General features: G+C 43.2%; 1 protein-coding gene across 1 annotated transcript; it reads left to right on the top strand.

The window, feature by feature from the left end:
• The first annotated feature begins 419 nt into the window (after positions 1–419).
• LOC147332128 (trinucleotide repeat-containing gene 6B protein-like) lies at positions 420–21,789 on the top strand. Its single transcript, XM_086288545.1, has 21 exons — positions 420–737; positions 2,078–2,165; positions 2,981–3,002; positions 3,256–3,690; positions 3,972–6,773; positions 6,907–7,059; positions 7,262–7,449; positions 7,581–7,643; positions 8,082–8,237; positions 9,578–9,715; positions 11,953–12,144; positions 12,320–12,436; positions 12,708–12,915; positions 13,308–13,460; positions 13,607–13,774; positions 14,044–14,190; positions 15,090–15,182; positions 15,350–15,565; positions 15,681–15,751; positions 17,779–17,918; positions 18,015–21,789. Exons 2-21 carry the CDS (start codon positions 2,109–2,111, stop codon positions 18,586–18,588), a joined length of 6,093 nt encoding a protein of 2,030 aa, XP_086144671.1. The 5' UTR covers positions 420–737; positions 2,078–2,108; the 3' UTR covers positions 18,589–21,789.
• The last annotated feature ends 239 nt before the right edge of the window (positions 21,790–22,028 follow it).

Here is a 22,028-nt window from a genome sequence, read left to right as displayed (position 1 = left end):
CGATGAGTGTAAGAAAATGGATGGGTGGGTTGATGGATAAATGTAGTGTGTCACAGTGTTAACCATTTTAATGTATAGCTCACAGGAATAAGAAAATTCAGTACAAGCTCCAAATAGTACCATATCTTGTACAATATCCTATTACAGTATTAATTAAGTCATTATTAAATACTTACATCTGAGCACATTTATTATTTTATCTAAACTAATTAAATGTCAAACATGGAAAAGGGGGGGTGGGGTGGGAGGCGCTTGCTGTGTTGTTGTTTTTTCAGCACATTTGTTTACTTATTTATGCATGACGTCATGTTCCAGAGTTATCATGTTCCAGAGTTAAAGCGCCCTCTGGTGGACAGTTTAGGCGCGAGCTCTGCTCCTCCTCCCCTCTCTGATCAACAACGAGCCTGGTGATATAATACGCTGCCTAAAAACCTCCACACAGAAGCAAAATGGCCGATAGTAAACTAACCGATCACAGACCGTCTGACAGTAATCAAGGGGTTATGCATGTTTTGTTTACAGCTTGAGAGCTACAGTCGCGCAAAAAAGGATACTCGCCTTTCTTCAGTTTTTCTACGATTAACATTTCGCCTTTCGGTGATGTCATTTCTTATTCAATTTAGCCTTGAAAGCCTCGAAGAACTAGCTCGCTAGGGTAGCTACCTTGCTAACCTGCTAGCGGTAGGTTTGCAAGAATTTTTGCACAGAAGCACTTTATGTCCTGCGTGATTCCCGAGGTGAGTACTAAAACACGGACGTTTGGCCTTCACACAACAGAAGTACCGAGTAGAAACGCGAAGTATTTATTCACTCACACGGCGAGCATTCGAGGTTTCTCGGTTTTTGGAATAGGCTCGCTTGTTAGGCGTTGAAAAGCTGGGGAAACGTCACAGGTTCGTCGTGTGTTTTGGCCCTGTCGACCCCTTGCTACGGACTGGTTTTCGGTGTATTCGCTGACATGTTAGTCCTGGGTTTTGCGCCCGCCGTGACGTTACGAATTACAAGAATAAACCGTGTAAAAGGAGGGGACAGCGTGTGGAAATAATGGGCCTGACGTGCCTCAGCAGTCAACTTCGCTCAGGTTACGATCGCGCGGAGCCACAGAGGCACCTTCCTCTGTGACAGCTCACCGCCGCGAGCCCGGGCTCTCGGGTCAAAGCGCGAGAGCTCACCTGCCTAGCTGCTTTAAAACCCGCTACCATTAGCCAGTTGCTCTCCCGGTGCCCCTTCGTGACTGCAGGTCTGTTCCCTACCGACCGATATTTACATGAGGTGCAGGTTGTTTGCTCCCAGTACTGCGCAGATGTCCGGCTGTGCTTCTCATCATTACCTGTAATGTCAGCGAGCGACATTAAACAGTGAAGGGTCATTGCTGTAACTTGTCGGGTTAGCATTCAGTAGCGTTTTGTGTCGTGGGGCTAATTATCAACAGCTTGGCTAACAGAATTACTTGGCCTAGTCACATTTACAGCTCTGTAGAAGCTGGGATCCCTTTATGTTTCCCTCTGTGGCCGTTTTTGCTATTTTAATGTCATCTGTTTTGTTGTTAGATGCGAGCTGTGCGTTTGCATATGTCATTTGTTTACTTCTGGCATGGTGAGGAGGTCATAAACAAGTGTCTCCTTCATAACAGTGGACAGGTCGCTATTTCTTTTTCTTTTGTACCCCTTGGGTCATTGCAGCCATTTTACTTCCTACTTTACTGCCTGGAAAAAAATCCGGTTTTTTTCCCTTTTTTCCCAGAAATGCCGTAGACTATAAAGTCATGTTTGTTTGGCTGCTGCTCTGTTTGTCCACTGGTTGAATTGCAGTTGCTTGCTGGTTAATGAATTATGCAGTGAGAAACAAGACTACCAAGGGCTGTTGTCAAGCTGTCTGCTTCTGGTTAACGTTACAGTTCTTACAACACTGACTGTGTAGGAGTACATTTGGCGGTGATCTCGTGATGGCATGTTATAAATTTCGAGCCAGAATTTATGTGTGTGAAACAATGGTATGCTCTCTTTTTAAGCAACAAGCCAAATTCATTGAGGCTTTAGTTAGATAAATAATTGAACATGTATATTTCTCTTTTCAGACAGGAGAATCAAGAAGGGGAACAGTAGTTCATGGAAGACAAGAAAAAGAAGAAAGAAGATAAAAAGAAAAGGGAAACCTCTCAGAAGGTAAGCTGTGCTCTGTCTAGTTTGCAGAAAGTCTGTTTCTGTATCACTAACTGTTTGTGTTGAACAGGAGTTGATAAAATTTACAGTTTATTTGCCAGATTTTTGAGCCCTAATAACATCATTTGAAATTTTCAGAGCTGAAATTGCTTTAACATGCTGTAACTTGACAAGCTGCCTATCCCACACATTGGTATGACTCTTGAAAGTTTAGCCGAAATGCCCTGTTTAGATAAAAAAGATTAAAAAAAAAAAAACACACACACAAAGAAATAAACCCCCTCCCAAAAACCAAGCATGCCAAACGATTGTTTTTCTTCCTTTGTGTCATAGACATTGAATTGGTAAATATTTGCTAGTGAAGCTATTATATCCCATTATATATTTTGTTAATGCTGGTCATAGAAAAATGTTGAGTCGACCAGAAATAAGATTTTGGCTTTAGATTGTGACACTTGAAGCAGATATAAAATTGCAGTTTGCTTTATTGTGCACACATGGCCAGCTTCCTGTATTGTAGAGGACTAAAAAAGGCTGGAAAATAACACTCTAAAATCAAAATCAAAAGTTATTTATTTCAAGGGCCTTTACCTCATAAAAGTTTGAGAGTATTGTGGCAGAATCTCCCATATCTTCCATAAATAAACTTAAGGTACTGAACAAAAATCTGAGCTTCTCAGATGGGTATTTTATATGGAATGTCCCCTGTGGACATAGGTAGTCACATGAATGCAAACCTTTTTTTGCATTAAAAAAAATCTAATTATCTCCTGCTTTACATCTCAGTTTCTTTTCTTTCTTTCTTTCTTCTTTTTTAGGTGCCAGAACAAAAAATCAAAGGTATGTGTTTTTCATGTCACTCTTCCTTCCTCCATCACTGAGTATTCCACATGTCAGTTTAATGACTTTGTTTCTTCTTCTTAAATATGCTGTAATGAGCTTCAGTATGAGGTAACGACGTAGGGAATTTGTTGGATGTGGTTATGCACATGCATACATATATGTTAGACCCATAGTGAATGTTATTAAACTAATCATAAATTGAGTAACGCACCTACAGAGTGATGGTTTCTCTCATTTGTGTCTCTGCCAGTGCCAGAATCAGCCAAGCCCTCCTGTTCCCAGCCACCTGTCACCCCAGGCTCAGTGTCCCCCAGCCCTGGCCCTGTTGCCCCCTCATCCCCCAGTCCTGGTGCAGCTGGGGGTTCTGCCCAAGTTCCTCCTGGTGGTGGGAACAATGCAAAGCAGCGGACTGCTGTGGCCAACGGACAGCCCTCCACCTCACCCTCTGGAAGTCAGACCACCCAGCAGCAGCGATACATGTCTCGCGAGGTTCCACCAAGATTTCGCTGCCAGCAGGACCACAAAGTGCTACTGAAGAGGGGCCAGCCACCGCTGTCCTCCATGCTGCTGGGTGGAGGTGAGGGGGGCTCTGGAGGGGCTGAAGGAGGCAGCGGCTGGGGGGCCGCCCCACCTCTTCCCTCACAGGGAGCAGATAACCCCAATGCAAACACAGCTGGAGGCACAGGTGGGTTAATGTTTCAGAACATACGATCAAGTTTAATAGGTAGTCCAGTAACCCAGTAGTAGTCTTGTCCTACATTAGAACAGAAACTTTGTTTTAAGGTGAATTTTTACAGATAACGCAATGAAGAGAATCAATCAGTGGCCTTTACAATTAATTTATTCATTATAAAGTTGTTCATGACAGTAGTGATATACGTTCACTGTTCTTATTAGTCAGGTAGTGTTAGCAACATGTAGTAAACTCTGAAAGTTTTGAGTGTTGTTCATGATTTTTTTCCGTAGATTCCAACCTGGGTTCATCCTCCCCTTCACCCCCAAACTCCTCCTCATCCTCATTATGTGTCGCTGCTCCGTCGTCTTCTACTACTACTACTTCAACTTATGCAAATTCCACATGGGGGGCAGGCTCTGGCAGCCAGTCCTCTTCTCAGGGCTGCGGGAAGGTGTTTGTGGATGGGACTGACCTGGAGGACTGGCCTACCATTATAGGGGGGGCCAAAGTGAGTTCCGATGGGGCTGGAGGAGGGGTGCAGGACTGCCCCGGAAACAACAACAGTAGTGCCTCATGGAGTGAGATAAGCATCCAGCAGAAGGGAGGAGCAGGGAACATGGACAATCCTTCCCCCCCTCGTTCTTCTCCTCTATCCTCCACTTCCTCACTAAACGAATGTGTTCAGTCAAGTGGTGGTGGTGGTGGCGGCAGTGGTGTATGGGTCTCTCCCACCTCATCTCAGGTGGATGCGGGGCTAGGATTAGCAGCATTTTACAATTCCAAAGTCTCCCATCTTCTTCCTAGCCCTCAGGAGAGCCCTGTAGGTGGCAGCAGCAGCAGTGTCCCTGGTGCCAATTTCAACCCTGACATGAACCCCTCCGCTTGGCCCGCCCTGGTGCAGAGTGGGACATCAACTTCGGCTGGGGACAGTGCTCCACTACACTCATCCGTTACTTCATCTTCCTCATGTTCCGCCAACACCACCCTCATCACCACTCACACTTTTTCATCTGTGAATCAAACTGATCTTTATCAGCAGCACACTGAAACAGCTGCAGGTGCCAGGAGTGGAGAACAGCAGCAGCAGCACTTAGGAAACCCAGGACAGGAGCTGGGTTCAGGCGGGGCGGCACGAGAAGCAGGACCAAATCAAGAAGGTGGCAGTGAGGGGGATTGTGGGGCTGCTAGTGAAGGAGAAGGGAGCAGTAATCTTTCTGGCTCTACGTCTTCCTCCTCTGCCAGCTCTTCTTGGAGATCCATACCCCCAGTGTCCACTGACCTCAGTGCAGGGGCCTCACAGGCAGATGGGTGGGGTGGAGGAGGGACTGGAGCTCAGGGGCAGGAAGGGAATGTTTGGGGCTCTGGTACCCCAGGTAACAAGACGGGGTGGGGCAGGAGAAATGGTGGTGGTTCAACTACCCCAGTGGTATCTCAGGGACCGTGGGAAGGAAGCAGTTCAGATGCAGAGTGGGGTGAAACTGCAGGAAGTGCAAGTTCAAGTAATTTAGCAATAGCCAGTGGAAGAGGAGAAGAGGGGAGCAGCATCAGCAGTAGTGCAGGCAGCCTTGGTGTTGTTGGCAGCAGTTTGGAGGATTCTTCCTCACCAAAGTTTGCAACTATGACAAAAGCTTGGGACAATCAGAAAGGGATTGATACTGGGGACGGGGCAGTTATGGAATGGGGTGGAGGCACTGGAGGTGAAGGACCATCCTCTAGTGGAGGAGGATCCATAGCTGGAAGTGGTGGAGGAGGGAGTGGTAGCGAACAGAAACAAGAGCATTCCTCATCTGGGCACCACCACTCCCATCAGACCTCCAATGCTGAAGTGGCCTTACTTAGCTTGCTCAATCGGCCTGACCTGGACCCCAAGGTTCTGTCAAACACGGGCTGGGGGCAGACCCAGATTCGACAGAATGTGGCCTGGGACCTGGACACCTCATCAGGAGTCGGAAACAGAAATGAAAGAAACACATCATCTTCCTCTGCGTTTTCATCAGCAACCATGAACACTACCACTACTCGCAGTCCTAGGTACCCATCTAACACTGGTTCAGTAACTAATGATACATCTGGTGGCAGCCATGAAACCAGCCTGAACTCTACAGTAAGGGATGGCTGGGATGGTGGCGCTGCACAGTCCACCTGTGGTCCTCATATGCCAAGTAGCACTATAAGGAAGCTGGGATCACCAGAAGAAGATCTAGAGGGCAGCCAGGGGAAGGCAGCTGGAGGCTGGGGTGATCTCCCACCTGAAAGCCAGGGCAAAACATGGGGGGCTGAAGAACAACAATGGGGGGATCAAAGAGGAGGTAACTGGAGAGACATAGGAGAACAGGGTAGTGGGTGGAAAGATGGTCCAGAAAATAAAGGAAAAGGGGGGTGGAAAGGAGGTGGAAGAGGGGAGACAAGTGGTTGGGGGGGAGGAGACTGGAGACAGAGAGATTCTACACCTGGAGGTGGGTGGGGAGATGGGAGGAGTAGAGGTGGGAGCAACTCTGATGAGGGATCTTCCTGGGGTGCATCGGATGAAGGAGGGTCTCAGCGAGGAGGATGGGGAGATGGGGGTGGCGTCAAATCCCACCCGGACTGGGGGAGTACAAAGCCCCATACAGCAGCAGCACAGATACCAAACAGCCAAGCGACACCAATGAAAGCCCCAAATCAGCAGCAGCACCAATCACAGGGTCAGCAACCACCAGGAGGTCCCATACAAGGAGGGTGGAACAGCCGGCCAAATGTTGGAGGTGGAGGTCCACCTTCCAAGAATCAGAACCAAAGTTCAGGCTGGACCTCTGGCCCGATTCCCCAAATCTCCGGAGGTGGCAGTAGTGACACCCTAGAACCCAGCGGCTGGGAAGAGCCCTCCCCTCAGTCCATCAGCCGCAAAATGGAAATCGACGATGGCACATCAGCCTGGGGAGACCCAAACCGCTACAACACCAAGAACGTGAACTTGTGGGACAAGAACAGTGCAATTTCAGGCCAGAGCCACAGTCAGCAGGCCCCACCACCATCCATGCAGCAGCAACAACCACCTAGAAGACAACAGGGGATGCAGTCCAGCAGCACAACTCCTGGCAATGGCGCCATGGGTAAGAAAAAGCTTTTATTTCACAGTGTCAGCCTTGTTAACAACCTTATGGACATTTGCTATTAAAATCATAAACGATTAAGCTTCTTTTACGTAGTACTTTCTTCTAAACAACAATGTCTAATTTTATCAAGGTGCAGGCATGTGGGGAGGAGGTGTACAAACTGTGGATAATGGTACGGCAGCTTGGGGTCAGGCTTCAGATGCAACATCAGGTTGGGTTGATCCAGATGAACCTGGTAAAGCTTCTGGCTGGGGGAATCCTTCACCCAACCCTGGTAAACCTGGTAAGGATTTAAAACAAAAAACAACAACAAAAAAACCCCAGCATTTTGTTTTTCATGTGTTGATGATGCCTCAACCACATATCAGACATTTAGCAACATTGCACTTCTTAGTATGACTAGGCTTCATGAATGTTAACTCCACAATCCCCAAATAGAGAAACAGCTGACTTTATCATAACCATCTGTTTTGTTTTCACTGCAGGTGCCAAGTCTATTGAAAACTGGATTGGAAAAGGAGACTCTATTTCAGCTTCCCGTCATCCAAGCTGGGATGAGGAAGAAGATGGTGGTGGCGGAGCCTGGAACAGCACAGGCTCACAGGGAAGCAGTTCTTCCTTCAACTCTGGAGGCTGGGGTCAGACACATGGGGGGAAAAGAGGAAACATGAAGGTGGGGAAGAAAGATTCAAGGACACACAAACGGCTATAAACTACAAATTGAAGTTCATTGTACTGCAACAAAACACTTTGATTTTTGTTTAGCACTTAAAGGGTAATGTTTGGATTTTTTTTTCCTTAAAGGCCGGAGGAGGGGACAGTTGGATGAACCCAGTGTCACGCCAGTTTTCAAATATGGGCATTCTGGTAAGATACGAATAAGATAATTATTTAAGAAAAAACATTTTTTTAGCTCTCCTCTCACAGTCTAAAGACATGCAATTAGTGGAGTTCAGTTAATTGGTAATTCTAAATTGCCCATAGGTGTGAATGTGATTGCGAATGGTTGTCTGTGTGTTAGTCCTGCGACAGACTGGTGACCTGTCCAGGGTGTAACTCGCCTCTTGCCCTAAGACAGCTGGGACAGGCTCCACCCACCCTGACTCTGAATTAGATAAGGGAAGAGAGTGGATGGATTTATAGCTTTCATGTATTTAGTGCCATTGCTGCTGTATGATTTGATATGATTTTGTTTCCCCCTCTATCACTAATGTTGTTATAATGGTTACATTATCAGTGAGGGTGCTATCACTGTACTACTAAAGAGTGAGGTCATTTTCTTTTCTTTTTTCTACCTCTCTCTAGGATGATCCAGGTGTCGACAAAAAAATGGAAGGAGACAAGAGAGGAATAACTGACTATAATGGAGAAATGCGGAGGGGAGGAAGAGGTGGAGGTGGTTACCGCATGCCTAGTTCCAAAGATATGGGCCCTGTTGACATGGGGCCCTATGGTGAAAAGGTGTGTTGGGAGTGTTAAGTAGTCTTTAATTATTATAAGAACAAAGGTAGCTGTCAGTTTGAATAATTTGAACTTTAGTACTCACAGTATCGACTGAGTGTTATAAAATATTACCACAAATAAAGTAAGGGTTTTAATGACCAATTAACCCTTTAGAGCCGATCGGAGCGGGCACGCTCTGTTTTGCGTAACTATTTTTAAATCCCGGTAGCACTGCAACCACGTAAGCTAGCGCAAAATTTTTTTTTGCATATGAAACCGGAGGAGTTGTACTTACATCTCATGCCATCAGCTTGTCCTAGGTCACGGTTTCCTTCCACATAAAGCTTTGCAAAAACTGCATAAAAAGCGCTTGCAGGAACAAAAACATAATATTCCAGAAACACGCTTTGCCGATCCGATCAGCTGTTCATAACACTTCCTACGTTGGAATAGACGTCAGCGCGAACTTTTGCATTTCCGCCATTACCTGCCCGAAACCGGAAGTGACGTCATTTTCGCGGAAATGTAGTCTTTTTTACCATCAGGGCCTCAGGGCCTATACTGGTCTTTTTAAAAGTTATCTTTGACTTTATGACTTTCTGTGTCGTTTCTGGGATGCTTACGACTCATATTGCACTGCTGGAAATAGTTTATTTTGATGCATATGCTGCTTTTTTGCAAATTTGCAGTATAATATTTATTTTCGTTTTTCCTGCATAAATTGGTGTATTTCAAAAATAAAACTATGAAGACACTTAAAATAAATTTCCTGTGGTGGGAAACTATTTTGTGCAACTTTTTTGTATTTACAGTTTTGAGGGATAAGCCTCTTAAATTTCTCTAACTACAAATATATGTTAAAAAAGCAAAAACGATTTTCAATTTTTTTGTAGTTTATTGCACTTTTTTGCAATTTATGTAATTACTATGCACTTAATGAATACATATTATTAAAATCTGGGCTATAATAGTTGTATTGATGTATATCAACTTGAAATGCTCCCAAAAATGGCTCCACAGCATGTAAAAATATAATATAAGCTCTGGCAGACTTGGTTCTATGGTAGGTCTTAAAGGGTTAAGGAAGCTGGAAAGTTTTTAGATGTAAAGTGGCACTTCTACACTTTGGCAAGCTTTATCAGTGCTATGTAGATTTAATCAATTATGGCAGGTAGAACCATGGAGCTGAAATTGAAGAGAAATGCTCCTTTCCTTTTAAAGATAGGATGATATGAATTGTGGATACTTCGTTTTCTCTTGCTGTGCTCAGGGACTGCACAGAATGTTACCAAGGGCCTCCACTGGCCACACTTCGAGAGCCCTGGCTTTAGTTGTAAATTGTTTCTATTCTGTTCCAGATGGGTGGCCACGGAGTGTTTGTCAGTGGTGGTGGAGGGATGTCTCAGCCTCGAGGGATGCACCAGCCTGGCATGCATTCGATGAACCCCTCCCAGGGGTTACGTGCACAAGTGCCTCATCCGTTCCTGTCTGCTCAGGTTTGTTTCCTGTTGTTATTAATTATGATGAAGCTGTTTGTACAAGGTTTGGTTTGGTTTTTTTGGTATATTGGATATCTTATACAAATGCAGAGCAATGGGTCATCAAGGTCAGCTAACCTCACACATCTGGTGGTCTCACAAGTTTTTTGAGAAGAGTTTATACATAATTATTAAATATATATAATAACATAGTCCATTAAACTTTGTGCCAATTTTATGAAGGTAACTGAAACCTGTACGTGACATTAAGTAAAGAAAACAATTGATTTTCACTATACATGACATAAACAAATTATAGCATTACAGTTGGTTAGTTAATATTAAATTATATATAATATAATTATATTATTTTTAACAACTAATTAAACTTTAGCTTAGTTATTTTACTGACTACTCCCACCACTTATTAAAGTAATTATAATGGCGTCGCCAATAGGGCTGGGCCATATTATACCGTTCACGGTAATACCGGTATAATGTTAGGCAACGATAGGAAAATGAAATATCGCGATAGAATGGGAGTAAAACGCGCATGCGCAGTGCCTTTGTTTTCATACGCACATGGCCGATTGAGTGAAACAGATGAACCAGAATTGGTTTGTAAAAATGGTGCAACTTCAGTGATGTGGAACTGGTTTGGTGTTTGTCCGTCAGATACACAACAAAGCACATTTTTTTGCAGAACATGCAAGCGGCTGTTGTTATTGTCATATTTGTCGGACTAAGATGCTCTTAAATCTGGGAGTAATCTGGGTCCTAAACTCCGTAATTCTTCAGGTCAAACAACACTGCAGCATCACTTAGAGTTAAAAACTGTCTAAATTCTTTCATCTTTAATAAAACGATCAGCATTGCTGCTTTACCAGGTGTAACTATAAAGTTTAACTTCCAGGCATCCATGAAAACAAAAGTTATTACATTTAACGGAGTTAGAAGTTAGCAGGAAGCTAGCGGAAGTTAGCTCGCTAGTTTCGCTAGTTACCTAAGCATGATATTGCATGTTCTGACTGAGAGATTTCTGAAAAAAAATCAAACGTACAGCTCTGCTATCACTTCCAACATAAATGAAGACAGGAAACTAAACAGCAGTGACGTTTGTAGGGTTACTGAAGTTGGGCTAGCTGGTATATAATGATGTGCTACGTGATCGCTAGCGACACAGCTATGTTAGCATAACATAAACAGTGAAGCTGGAGGACGAACACTAACACTTTTCCACTTATAAAAGTTAACGTGAAGGTTCTTCATGGTTAGAGACAAATGCAATCGCATGGCAGGATACTGTAAACGGACCAAACTTCAGTCAGGAGAACAACTGAGATAATCCATCCACAATACGAGGTTAGTCATTAATATACTGCAACAACATGGGAATAGAGCAGCTGCCAGAGAATTCAACATTAATGAATCAATGGTACAGAAGTGGAGGAAGCAAGAAGAATGAGTTTAATAAAGTTTGATTTATCTGACTGCTTTGTTTCGCTTAATGTGCCTTATAATCCCGTGCACCTTATGGTCCGAAAAATGCGTACTGCACACTGCAGTTTAATGTTGCAAAGCACCTCTTTTTAACTTCAGTGGATATTATACATGGTTATGCTCAGGATATGTCAGCCCATTTCCACTGGAAATGCCTTTTGGTTAAACTTTCAGCAAGGAATTTGCATTTGCACTGTTACATTTTTATAAAGCTTTAATGTACATAAAAACCAGCTTCTTGTTTAAGTGAAAATAAATGGAAGGTTGTCTTTTTGCGCTAGTAATGTTGTGGAGTTGTATTTTGTCTCGCATCAATTATATCGTCGGTTATATCGTTATCGCAAATTTTCAAATATATATCGTGATAAATATTTTTGGCCATATCGCCCTGCTCTAGTCGCCAACTAATATTTAGTCATATTCTGCAATCACAGACTATAAAAATTTCAGTTTTATCGAACTAGAAGCTGCCTGCCTACAGCGTGCAGAGTCACTGCAGTATGCACTAGCACATGTGATACAGGCACATAATCTGCCTCATGTAAATGTGACACCAATTTGAAATGTTTTTAAACTGAATATCAGTTTTTGACAGGGCTTTCATACATTTCTTGCGTTTGGTTTCGATGCTCCAGCTTATCCTGCACTGCTGGAAACCTGACAGGGCTTATTGATAGTGTCCCTGTTTCTCATAACGTGCTTTGCCTGGAGTGTCTTTCAGCACCCATATACTTGTGAATTCTTGTGGCTTGCAGGTGCCGGGTCCTATGCTGAAGCAGATGCCCTCTCCTGGTGGAAGTGTGGGTGGTGTAGTTGGAGGAGTAGGAGGTGTCGGTGGTGTTGGAAGTGTCGGAGGGGTTGGCGGAGGCGTGTTCCCTCCCCAGATTTCCCCACAGCAGCTAGCAATGCTCAGCAACATTTACCCCCCAATGCAGCAGTTCCATCTGGTAAGTGCCTGAATGATACGTCATCGATTGATTGTCAGTAGTTTTTCTTATTAGTTTATAGTGGAAAACATTGATGTCGAAGCAGAAGATGTAGACTAAATAATGTCACTTTGTAATGGATTAAAATGTTTGTGAAAACAGCTGTGTTTTGTTTTGTTTGTCCGCCAACACACAGGCTTGTCAGTTCCTGCTACAACAGCAGCAGCAGCAACAGCAGCAGCAGCAGTTTCTGCAGAACCAGAGGAAGTTCCCTCAGCCTCAGCCTCTCAGGCAGCAGCCAGACCCACAGCAGGTGAGCGTGCATGCCAATAAAATGCCATCAGAGCAGTAACAACACTATAAATAGTACTCTGTAAAATGTGGTCAGAAATACTCAGAAGTTCTGTTAGGCTAATTAGCTGAGGTGTAGTTCAGAACCATCACTTTATTTTTAACCTTTGGTGACAGATGTGACACTAGTGTTTGCTTCAGTCACGTCAGACTAGAATATGTGAAACTATGTAATATAAATATTGATTAGTGGTGACTATTCAACTGTACTTTTTTAAATTTCATCTTGTCAGCTGGCGAGGATTATGGCTATTCTGCAGCAACAGAGACAGCATCAGCAGGGTGGAGTTGGAGGAGCAGCACCAGGAGGGAGTTCCAAACTGTCCCCCTCTCACCTGGGAGGAGGCCTATCCAAACAGGCCATGGTAGACCCTGTTCCACATCCTGGAATTGGGGGAACCTTATCAGACCTTCACACCAAAACACCAGGGATGTACTCTGGTGAGTGCTTGTGGTTAGGTGTAAATTCAGCGCTCCCCGGATTTGCATAATATTCAGTTTTATTTAATTTTTTTATAGCACCAAATATCACAACAGTCACCTAAAGGCGCTTTATATTGTAAGGTGAAGACCCTACAATAATAGACAGAAAATCCCAACAATTGCCTTGGAAAGGCAAATCCATCTGCTGTGACCAGTAGTGGGTGAGGAGAGGGAGACGGGATAAAAGGCACACTGTGGAAGAGAGCCAGAGATTAATAATAACAATGGTTAAATGCAGAGTGGTGTGTAAATATTGAGTGAAGAAGAAATGCTGAAAGCTCAAGGCTCTGACTATCAAAATATTATGTGCGCATTAAAGCTGACACTTTTTTTTTTTTCCATCTTGCCAGGGCTTACTCCTGGAAGTAACCTGTCAGGACTGGAGCTCGGTCCCATGATGGGAGGGATGAAGGATCTAGGAGGACAGCAGTCCCGCTTTAAATGGATGATGGAGGGACACTCGCCAGCTCCCTCTCCCCCCGACTCAACCATTCACAAGAACGGTAAGTAAACAGATGGTCAGCAACTGGTCTGGTAATCATCTTTGTTCACAGTGTATCTGAATGAGCCGCTGTGAACCAAAATGTTGCGAAACATATTCATGTCAGTCTGTCTGACCTCCTTTCTCTGTCATGTCCCATTTTTAAAGGCCCTTTACCCAGTGCTGTAAAGGTTAGAGGAGGGTCTCCTTACTCCCAGTATGAAATGCTGGGAAGTGATGGTTTGGGGATTCCCCCTCAGGGCTCTGCAGACAGCTGGCACCGCACCCCTGGTAGTAAAATGGGGAACAAATCTGCCACATCAAGCTGGCCTCCAGGTGAGTGGTTTTTTTTCTGTTTTTTTTTTTTGTTTTTTTTTTTTTTGTCTGCTACTTACCAAAACAGCTGTTTTTCATCTTAATAACTAAAATAAATAATTTGCTTCTAATGCTGGGGACATCCAGTATGTGTAGTACTTAAGTTGAAGACTTGGAGCCAGCATAGTTAACAAACCCTGCAGGCACACGGTTATTAAGTTGGACTGTTTTGCACGGCATATTTGTTAATCGGGGTTTTGTTTTTTGTTGTATTTCCTCCGTAATTACAGAATTCCAGCCCGGTGTGCCCTGGAAGGGCATACAGAACAGTGGAGACCCAGAGTCTGATCCCTATATGACCCCTGGTAGTGTCCTTGGCTCCCCAGGATCCCCAAGCCTCAACGACTCTGACCACCAGTTACTGCGAGACAACATAGGTATTTGAAGTTTTGACGAGCATAGGTGTTGGTTTTGACTCTGGTATTATGATTTGTATTACAAGAACTCTGCTTCTGTCCCAAATAAAGCCCAGAATAGATTACAGGGACTCACTGTGCTAATGATTAGTCATTTTGAGAATGAACATGAATCTGAAATTCTGCCGTCTAATCTGCTATATCACTAAAGGTGCAGTTGTTAATAGACTGCATTACAATCTAAGTTCCCCTTTGAAGGCTGCAGCTCATCCCTACGAGGATTAAGGCTAAGTACTAAATCTTTTCACCACTTACTGTTATAGCTGTCAGCTGGTGATTATTTTATATGGCAGGCATTTCTTTTGTGTTAGTTCTTACTACAGAGCTGTTAGTTTGGCTCTCTTTCACAGATTTCTACCAACTAAAAACAAAAAATCCCAGAAAACAGGGACTCTGATCTGAAAATGACATTTTTATTTTGTCTGTTTCTCTTGTAGCCTACAGTTGTCTGCTATGCCAAGCTCAGGACCGGATAAAGCAATTTTAAGCATATTGCTGCTTTTTCTTAATCAGTATAAGTTATAGTGGCTGCATCCCCTAAGGTTCCTAGTTCTGCATTTGTCATATACAACAAAAAAAGCTGCACTAGTGCTTTAAACAGTGTCTCACCCTGTATAGTATAAAATAGGAAAAACTACTAATAGTAGAAGAGATGAGAGGAAAAAAATGGAGAAAATAAGCAAATAAAAATTCTCTCACACAAAGGTGGTAATTTGAGGTGGTAGACTATGCTTTAAATATAAAATGAAAGACAATGATTTGGCAATGACAAAGTCACAGCATTCAGGGTGGTGATGGCCTTTGTGTATAAACTTTTCAGAAGTGTAGTGGTGTTTAGATAATATTGTAATGTTTTGTAGGGCCAAATCCTTCTCTCAACACCTCGCTGCCTTCACCTGGTGCCTGGCCCTACAGTGCCTCAGACAGCCCCCTCAGCAATGCACACAGCACAGGTGGGTTTTTGATTGGTGGATATTGTTAAACTGTATTTACATTTTGACTTATTAGCTTCATTATATTGTTTCTGTCATGTGTTAGCACTGTGTTTTACAAGTTAAGAGTTCTTTTTTTTTTTTTTTTTTTTTATGCCTCTTTCTTCCACTCACCTTTTCCTTCTTAGGAAAGTACTCTGATTACAAGCCCAGCTGGCCTCCAGAGCCCATTGGACAGAACAAGTTGTGGAAGACCAGTCGCAACAGCTCCCAGCTGCCACGCCCCCCTCCTGGCCTAACCAATCAGAAGCAAGCCTCACCCTCGCCATGGGGTACTGGTGGCCCTCGGTTAGCCCGGAGCTGGGGAGGGGGTGGGATTAATCAAGAGTCAAGATTTGGGCAAGGTACCTCTACAGGGACCTTACTTCATAGTTTACAGCTTAACTGTTTATGATGTAGAGGATGAAGTCAGTGTAAATAAAGAAATCTTACATTTGTCATTTTATCCCTAATTTATAGGCTCAGCTTGGAGTGATGGTGCAGCCTCCAGAGGCAGCTGTTGGTTGCTGTTGAGCAACCTGACCCCTCAGGTAAGGAGGAGGAGAAGCAAACACTGAGAAACGACTAAACAAGGCAGTTATTGCCATCTTCAGAAACTGAACTTGTGCGAAAGGGTGATGTAAAATCGTAACAGGACCGTGTTGTATGAGCAGTGTGTCTCACACTTCATGCATTTGTTTGATGATCGCCACGTCATTCATATAATTATGTGAAAAAATAATGATCGACAATTTAATAGCTTGAAGGAATTTGGATGAGCTTTTCTTGTGAAACATAAGAGAAGGAATTTAAAGGGGAGGAGGGGGGGGGGGGGATTTGTGATGGCATTAATGAACACCCCCCCCCCCGATCAAGCTACAGCTGGAAAACCTTAAAAATCAGTGAAGCAGTCACATGGAAAATTTATTATGATGATTCAGTAATAATCACACTCTAATATAAAAAATTTGTGTAATTTATATATTTGTGGTTTTTATTACATATTCCAAAAGGAGAGTAACTGTGCCATTACTTTGTTCGCCCCTTATTCTTCTTCTGGCTTTGCAATAAAGGCGTTAACAGGCAGAGAGGTGCTGCTGCTGCTGCTGGTGGTCAGACCAGGACGAGCTTTCCCTGCCATCAGTAGCAGAACTATATCATCCGGTTTAATAAAATGAATGTGATCTTTGCACAACCTTTAAAGGTGCACAGTGAAGCAGACAACAAAGAAGAGAAACGAGTGCAACAGTAAGTGGCACAACAAAGGGTCCTGTTAATTTGAGACTTGTTTTGAGAGTTGATGAAGGAATAGGTTGTTTAAAAAAAACAACCAAAAAAAACGAAGTGTATAGACTTGTTTGGTAAGAAAAGAAACCTGGAAGCTATACAGTACTATACCCAAAGCCAGTGTAGCTACTTTCAGCTCTTCCCTTATTTAAAAGCAGGTGTCTGTTTGATTTGGCAAGGGTTTTTTTTTTTTTTTTTTTTTTTTTTAAAAACACTGAATAACACTCTTGACAATGATCCCAGTGGGATTTGTCTCCTGGGTTCAAACCAGGGATCTTTGTCTCATTAGGCAGGTATCTAAACCATAGCTGTTTACATATGCAACATGAAAATGTGCACAATTGACTTTGTGTAGTATAAAATAGTCATGAGGAATAATGTACGCTATGATAAAATTATAGATGCGATTCAAATTATTTAAAGTGTTTTTTGTTTTTACCTCGAATGGTTCATTGAAGGCCTCAGTTTTAAAAATCGATTTTCTTAAGTACTTCATGTGTTCACGGGTTAAACCTCTTTGACACAACAGAATTGATCATGGCCATAAATACTTAGACCATATTAACAGCTACATGTACAGATCGGTCAGGGTTTAGGCACTTTAAACTGCTTTTCTCATTCATTTGCATTCCCCTTCACTCTGTCCTATGCAAATTACACGGACCCATGAATGACCCAGCTGTAATTTGATTGCCAAGTTGGATGAGCCATTTAAGCAATTAGAGCTTGTATAAATGAGACTTCCACGACTTCCTCTGTGAAAATCATAGAAATTAAAGTGTTTTCCAGAGTAAGACCAAGTTTGTTCTTGTTAGAATCTCCCGTGCAGGCTTGCACAACTTGAAGATCTTACTGTAAATGTAACTTTATTACATGTCATAAAGCCACACCTTACCACTCACATTATTTATTAGTGCACAGTTTTTCATGTACATAATCATTGTTGTGTGGCCTCCTTACCTGACCTTTCTCTGGCCCGATAAGTGATCACTCAAGATAGTGGATAATTGCCCTATGAACGTTACATCACACATCCACGCGTTCTGCTGAGGACATTGGTCGATGTAATATAACTCCTCGCTCCTTACTTTTACCTCTATCATTGCAACAAAGTGACTATCAGTAATCTTTTCTAATCAAAAGTCTTGCGTTATGTTTGGGTTCCTCAGAAATCAAGAGTCTCTTCACAGTAACAGATTTTTCACCAAAATTGGTCCTTCTAAATATGACAAACACCCTCCAGAGTCTAATCCTATACGGTATCTATACAATTATTCCCTCTTCCCTGTAGATTGATGGCTCCACGCTGAGGACTATCTGTATGCAGCATGGCCCCCTGCTGACCTTCCACCTTGGCCTGACCCAGGGCAGTGCTCTGATTCGTTACAGCACCCGGCAGGAAGCAGCCAAGGCCCAGGGTGCACTGCACATGTAAGTTTACCTATACCCTCACTGCTCCGCGTGAAGCAAACGGTAATTCTGCACATACTGACCTGAAGAACCTTGTCTTATAATTTTCTTAAACAGGTGTGTCCTGGGCAACACCACGATCCTGGCGGAGTTTGTGAGCGAAGAAGAGGTTGCTCGCTATGTTGCACATTCCCAGGCCGGAGGGGCAGAGGGAGCCAGCTCAGGAGGGGCAGCGACCGGTGGGGCACAGGGTTCATCCGGAACAGGCACAACTGTGGTGGCCAGCAGTGGAGGAAGTTCTCCGGGGAGCGAGCGGGCAGCTGTGGGGGCAACTTCAGGTGGAAACGGAAATGGCAGTGGAGGAGAGAGTGGAGCAGCAGTTCTAGCTGGAGTTAGGTCCTCTGGCTCTGGCTGGCAGAGTCTTGATGGTACAGGTAGTTCTTCAGAGAGCTCCTCAGCCCAAGGACCCGGGCTGGGGATATTTTCCCAGTGGAGCACCAACGGGGCTGGGGAGGGAGGAGGTGTCGGGGGAGTAGAGTCTGGGAGGTCTGGGCTTTGGGGAGGCATGACTGCAGGATACCCCAGCAGCAGCCTGTGGGGGGCACCGCAGATGGAGGAAAGGCACCAAATGGACAGCCCTGCTGGATTGTTGCCTGGCGACCTACTGGGGGGAGGAACCGATTCCATCTGAGGATTCCCCCCCCCGCTTCCATTTGTACGTGTAGGTTTGGACACACTGATACAGCATACACTGGGATTCATATGTACTTACTATGGCACACGCGCACACACACATATACACATACACACACACGCATTACATGGTATGCATATAAATGTACTACACATATACACACGTGTGCATACGTATACGTAGTATGCAAATTTATGTGCACACACAAAGCAGAAATGTGAGACATGCTTACACACATTCTCGTGGCCAGACTTAAGCTATTATATAAAACAAATGCAGGGACTGTTAGATGTGTATACAGCCTTTTTTCCACAGATGAAGATTTCAACTGCTTAGACTTGAATCCTGAAAAAAAAAAAAAAAAAAGAATGAAAAGTCAGTTGGTCTGAAAGACTTGACTGGATTGCAATGTGCTTAGTAAATAGGTGACTTTTCAGCAGATTTACATACACATGCACACACCAAATACAGAGAAGCCTTCAGACAGATAGGCACTGTAAACAGCATTACTTTCATCGTAAAAGAGAACTTAAAACTACTACATGATGTGAGGTTTAAAGTGCAGTTTGTATTCACATCCCCTTAAAGATGGAGATCGAATCCAAACCCATGCAAACAGCTCTGATTGACAGCAGAACTGTATCTTACTGTGTATGTTAAGTTTGTTTTCTGTTTTGTTTTTGTTTGTATGGTTTTAATTTTTAAACAGTGAAAATACTGAAATGTCATTGTTCTGTTTTCAAAATGCTGACCTCCTACTGTTGTATCTCACGCACTCTTTTTCTCTGTTATTCTCTCTTGAACATGGTTGTTACTGTTGCAGTGATAAATGTTAAATTGCAGGCAGTTTGAGGCTATGATGCATTTCTCCATGTGTTGATACTGTGTGCACGCGTAGTGTCGTACACACTGAGCGTGAGTGAGACTGAGACCAAGTAAGTGGATTAAACCACCGCAGTTGTCATGCGTGAGTGCGCGTGTGCGTGAATGTGAGGATGATGTGTGTGCATGTTAATGCCTGTCATAATGTGGGCAAGGCTGCTTACTTATACAGAAGGTCTATACAAAAATGTTTTTGAGTGCATTCAGTATACTGCTGACTGTGTGTTAAGAAATATTCGCACTAATGCTTTTCTCTCTCATTTGAAGTTGTTTTTTCTTTTTTTTAAAAGCAGACTTGTCTTTTTTTATTGTCCGACCTGCAATAATAAAAAAAGAACATTTTGATGACACAAAGAGCTGAAGGCATACGCGTCGAGAAAAAAAGATGGACATGCCAAAATCTTATCAAACTGTGTAGAGCGGGAGGGAGGGGTGGGATGGGTTGTTTACAGATGCAGAGTAAGCGTTACCGTACGTTTTTAATGTTCTGTTGTTGTGTATTCGTTTTAAATTAAGACAGGCTTTAACACTCCTGTTCAGTGTTTTCGTTTTGAGATTTTACAAATAAAAAATAAAAAAAATTTATTTAAACAAAATGAGAACAAGATTAATAAAGATGAAAGTATTGGCTTCTAAACTTGTTCTTCTTCTTTGTTATGTCATTTGTGTGTGTGAATTCAGGTGTCTGTCTGCTGTAATCCACACTTGGCTCAGCAGGTGATCATGACTAAAGAAAAAAGGTGTATGGACTGGACCACATGTCAGTCACCCTCTCATCACTATTGACAAACCAATCCTATTTAACACTTGCGTCAGTCTCTGGTAAGCCAGTGCTTACTGAATGAAATTATTTACCCACACTGATAACCTTTATGGGTTCATCCTGTGTTAAACCTGTATGAGGTTGTCCATGTAACCTTTATTATACACCTTAAATTTTATGGCTTGATATAATTTTCAAGTGCCCTTGCATATAGTCCCGATCAAAATTTAAGACCACTTGGAAAAATGGCCAAAAAAAAATCATGTTTTGCATGGTTGGATCTTAACAAGGTTCCAAGTAGAGCTTCAACATGCAACAAGAAGAATTGGGAGTGAGACAAAACATTGTTTTGAGCATGCAATTTATTGAAAACAACACGGAAACAAACAGGCTGATTACAGCTGATCAAAAGTTTAAGACCACATGCCTTTAAAGAGACAAATCTGTGCAAACATGTGGCTTCATTGTAATTTTCTGTCAGGTAGGCACACTGTCATGACAATCTGACAGAAAAGGCAAAATATTTCCCTTTTTAAACGTGGTTGGGTTGTTGAACCTCATAAACGGGGTCTCTCGCAGCACACCATCGCTGGTGAGGTGGGACGCAGTAAGACAGTCATTGGAATTTCTTAAATGATCTTGAGGGTTATGGAACAAAAAACTCAAGTGGAAGACCCCAAAAAATTTCACCAGCACTGAGCTGGAGAATCCAATTGGCTGTCCGTGAAGACATAGGCCGATCTTCTACCCAAATTAAGGCCGTTACTGGTGCCGACTGCAGCACCTTAACCATCGGATGGCATTTGACACTGAAGGGCTTTAAAAACAAAAAACGTCTTCAATGGCCTTGTCTCCTTGAACGCCACAGAACTTACTGTTTGGACTTTCCAAGAGAGCACCAAACATGGGACATTGAAAGGGGGAAGAAAGCTTTATTCTCTGATGAGAAAAAATGTAACCTTGATGGCCCTGATTGTTTCCAACGTTACTGGCATGACAAGTAGATCCCACTACTCAAAACGGCCTACTACGTCAAACAGCCACTGGCTATGTCCAGATGTTGCAGAGAGCATCCCTCATGACTAAGGGCCCTCGTCTGTGTGGTAATGACTGGGTTTTTCAACAGGACAATGCTACAGTAGACAATGCCTGCAGGACGAGGGACTTCTTCCAGGAGAATAACATCACTCTTTTGGACCATCCTGCGTGATCGCCTGATCTAAATCCAATTGAGAACCTTTTCAGATCAATGGCAAGGGAAGTTTACAAAAGTGTACAACAGTTCCAGACCATCTTCCTGTGACCATCTTCACCACTTGCAGAAATGTTCCCACTCACTTCATGGAAATGCTTGCATCAAGCATGCTGCAACAAATTTTTGAAGTGATCAACAATAACAGTGGAGCTACTCATTACTGAGTTCATGTAGGGAACTTGATTTCTGTTTTGGGAGGGTTTACAGGTTTTTTTGGTGGTGTGGTCCTAAAGATCAGCTGTAAAGCAGCCTGTTTCCATTTAATGGTTGTTTTCAATAAATTGCATGCTCAAATTTTTTTTTTGTCTCATCTCCAATTATTCTTGTTGCATGTTGAAGCTCTACTTGGAACCTTGTTAAGATCCCACCATGCAAAATAGGATTTTTTTTTTTGCCATTTTTCAAGTGGTCTTAAACTTTTGATTAGGACTGTATGTAGGATGAGCTCACTCTCTCTCTCTTTCCCAACTGGTCCTAGCTGACCCCTCCCTGAGCCTGGTTCTGCTGGAGCCTGGAGGTTTCTTCCTGTTAAAATTG

Source organism: Aulonocara sp. 'chitande type north' Nkhata Bay, linkage group LG4 (genome assembly GCF_057382095.1).
Source record: "Aulonocara sp. 'chitande type north' Nkhata Bay isolate Kocher_YH1m ecotype deep benthic linkage group LG4, A_spYH_male_GT1.1, whole genome shotgun sequence".
NCBI classification, from domain to species: Eukaryota; Metazoa; Chordata; class Actinopteri; order Cichliformes; family Cichlidae; genus Aulonocara; species Aulonocara sp. 'chitande type north' Nkhata Bay.
Note: the sequence above shows the minus strand (reverse complement) of the source record. Positions and strands in the feature narration are given on the sequence as shown.

Coding starts and splice junctions, on each gene's coding strand:
- LOC147332128 (XM_086288545.1), top strand. CDS start 2,109: ATGGAAGACAAGAAAAAGAAGAAAGAAGATAAAAAGAAAAGGGAAACC. Junction 8,238..9,577: donor TGGGGCCCTATGGTGAAAAG/GTGTGTTGGGAG, acceptor ATTCTGTTCCAG/ATGGGTGGCCACGGAGTGTT. Junction 15,566..15,680: donor AGAGTCAAGATTTGGGCAAG/GTACCTCTACAG, acceptor CCTAATTTATAG/GCTCAGCTTGGAGTGATGGT.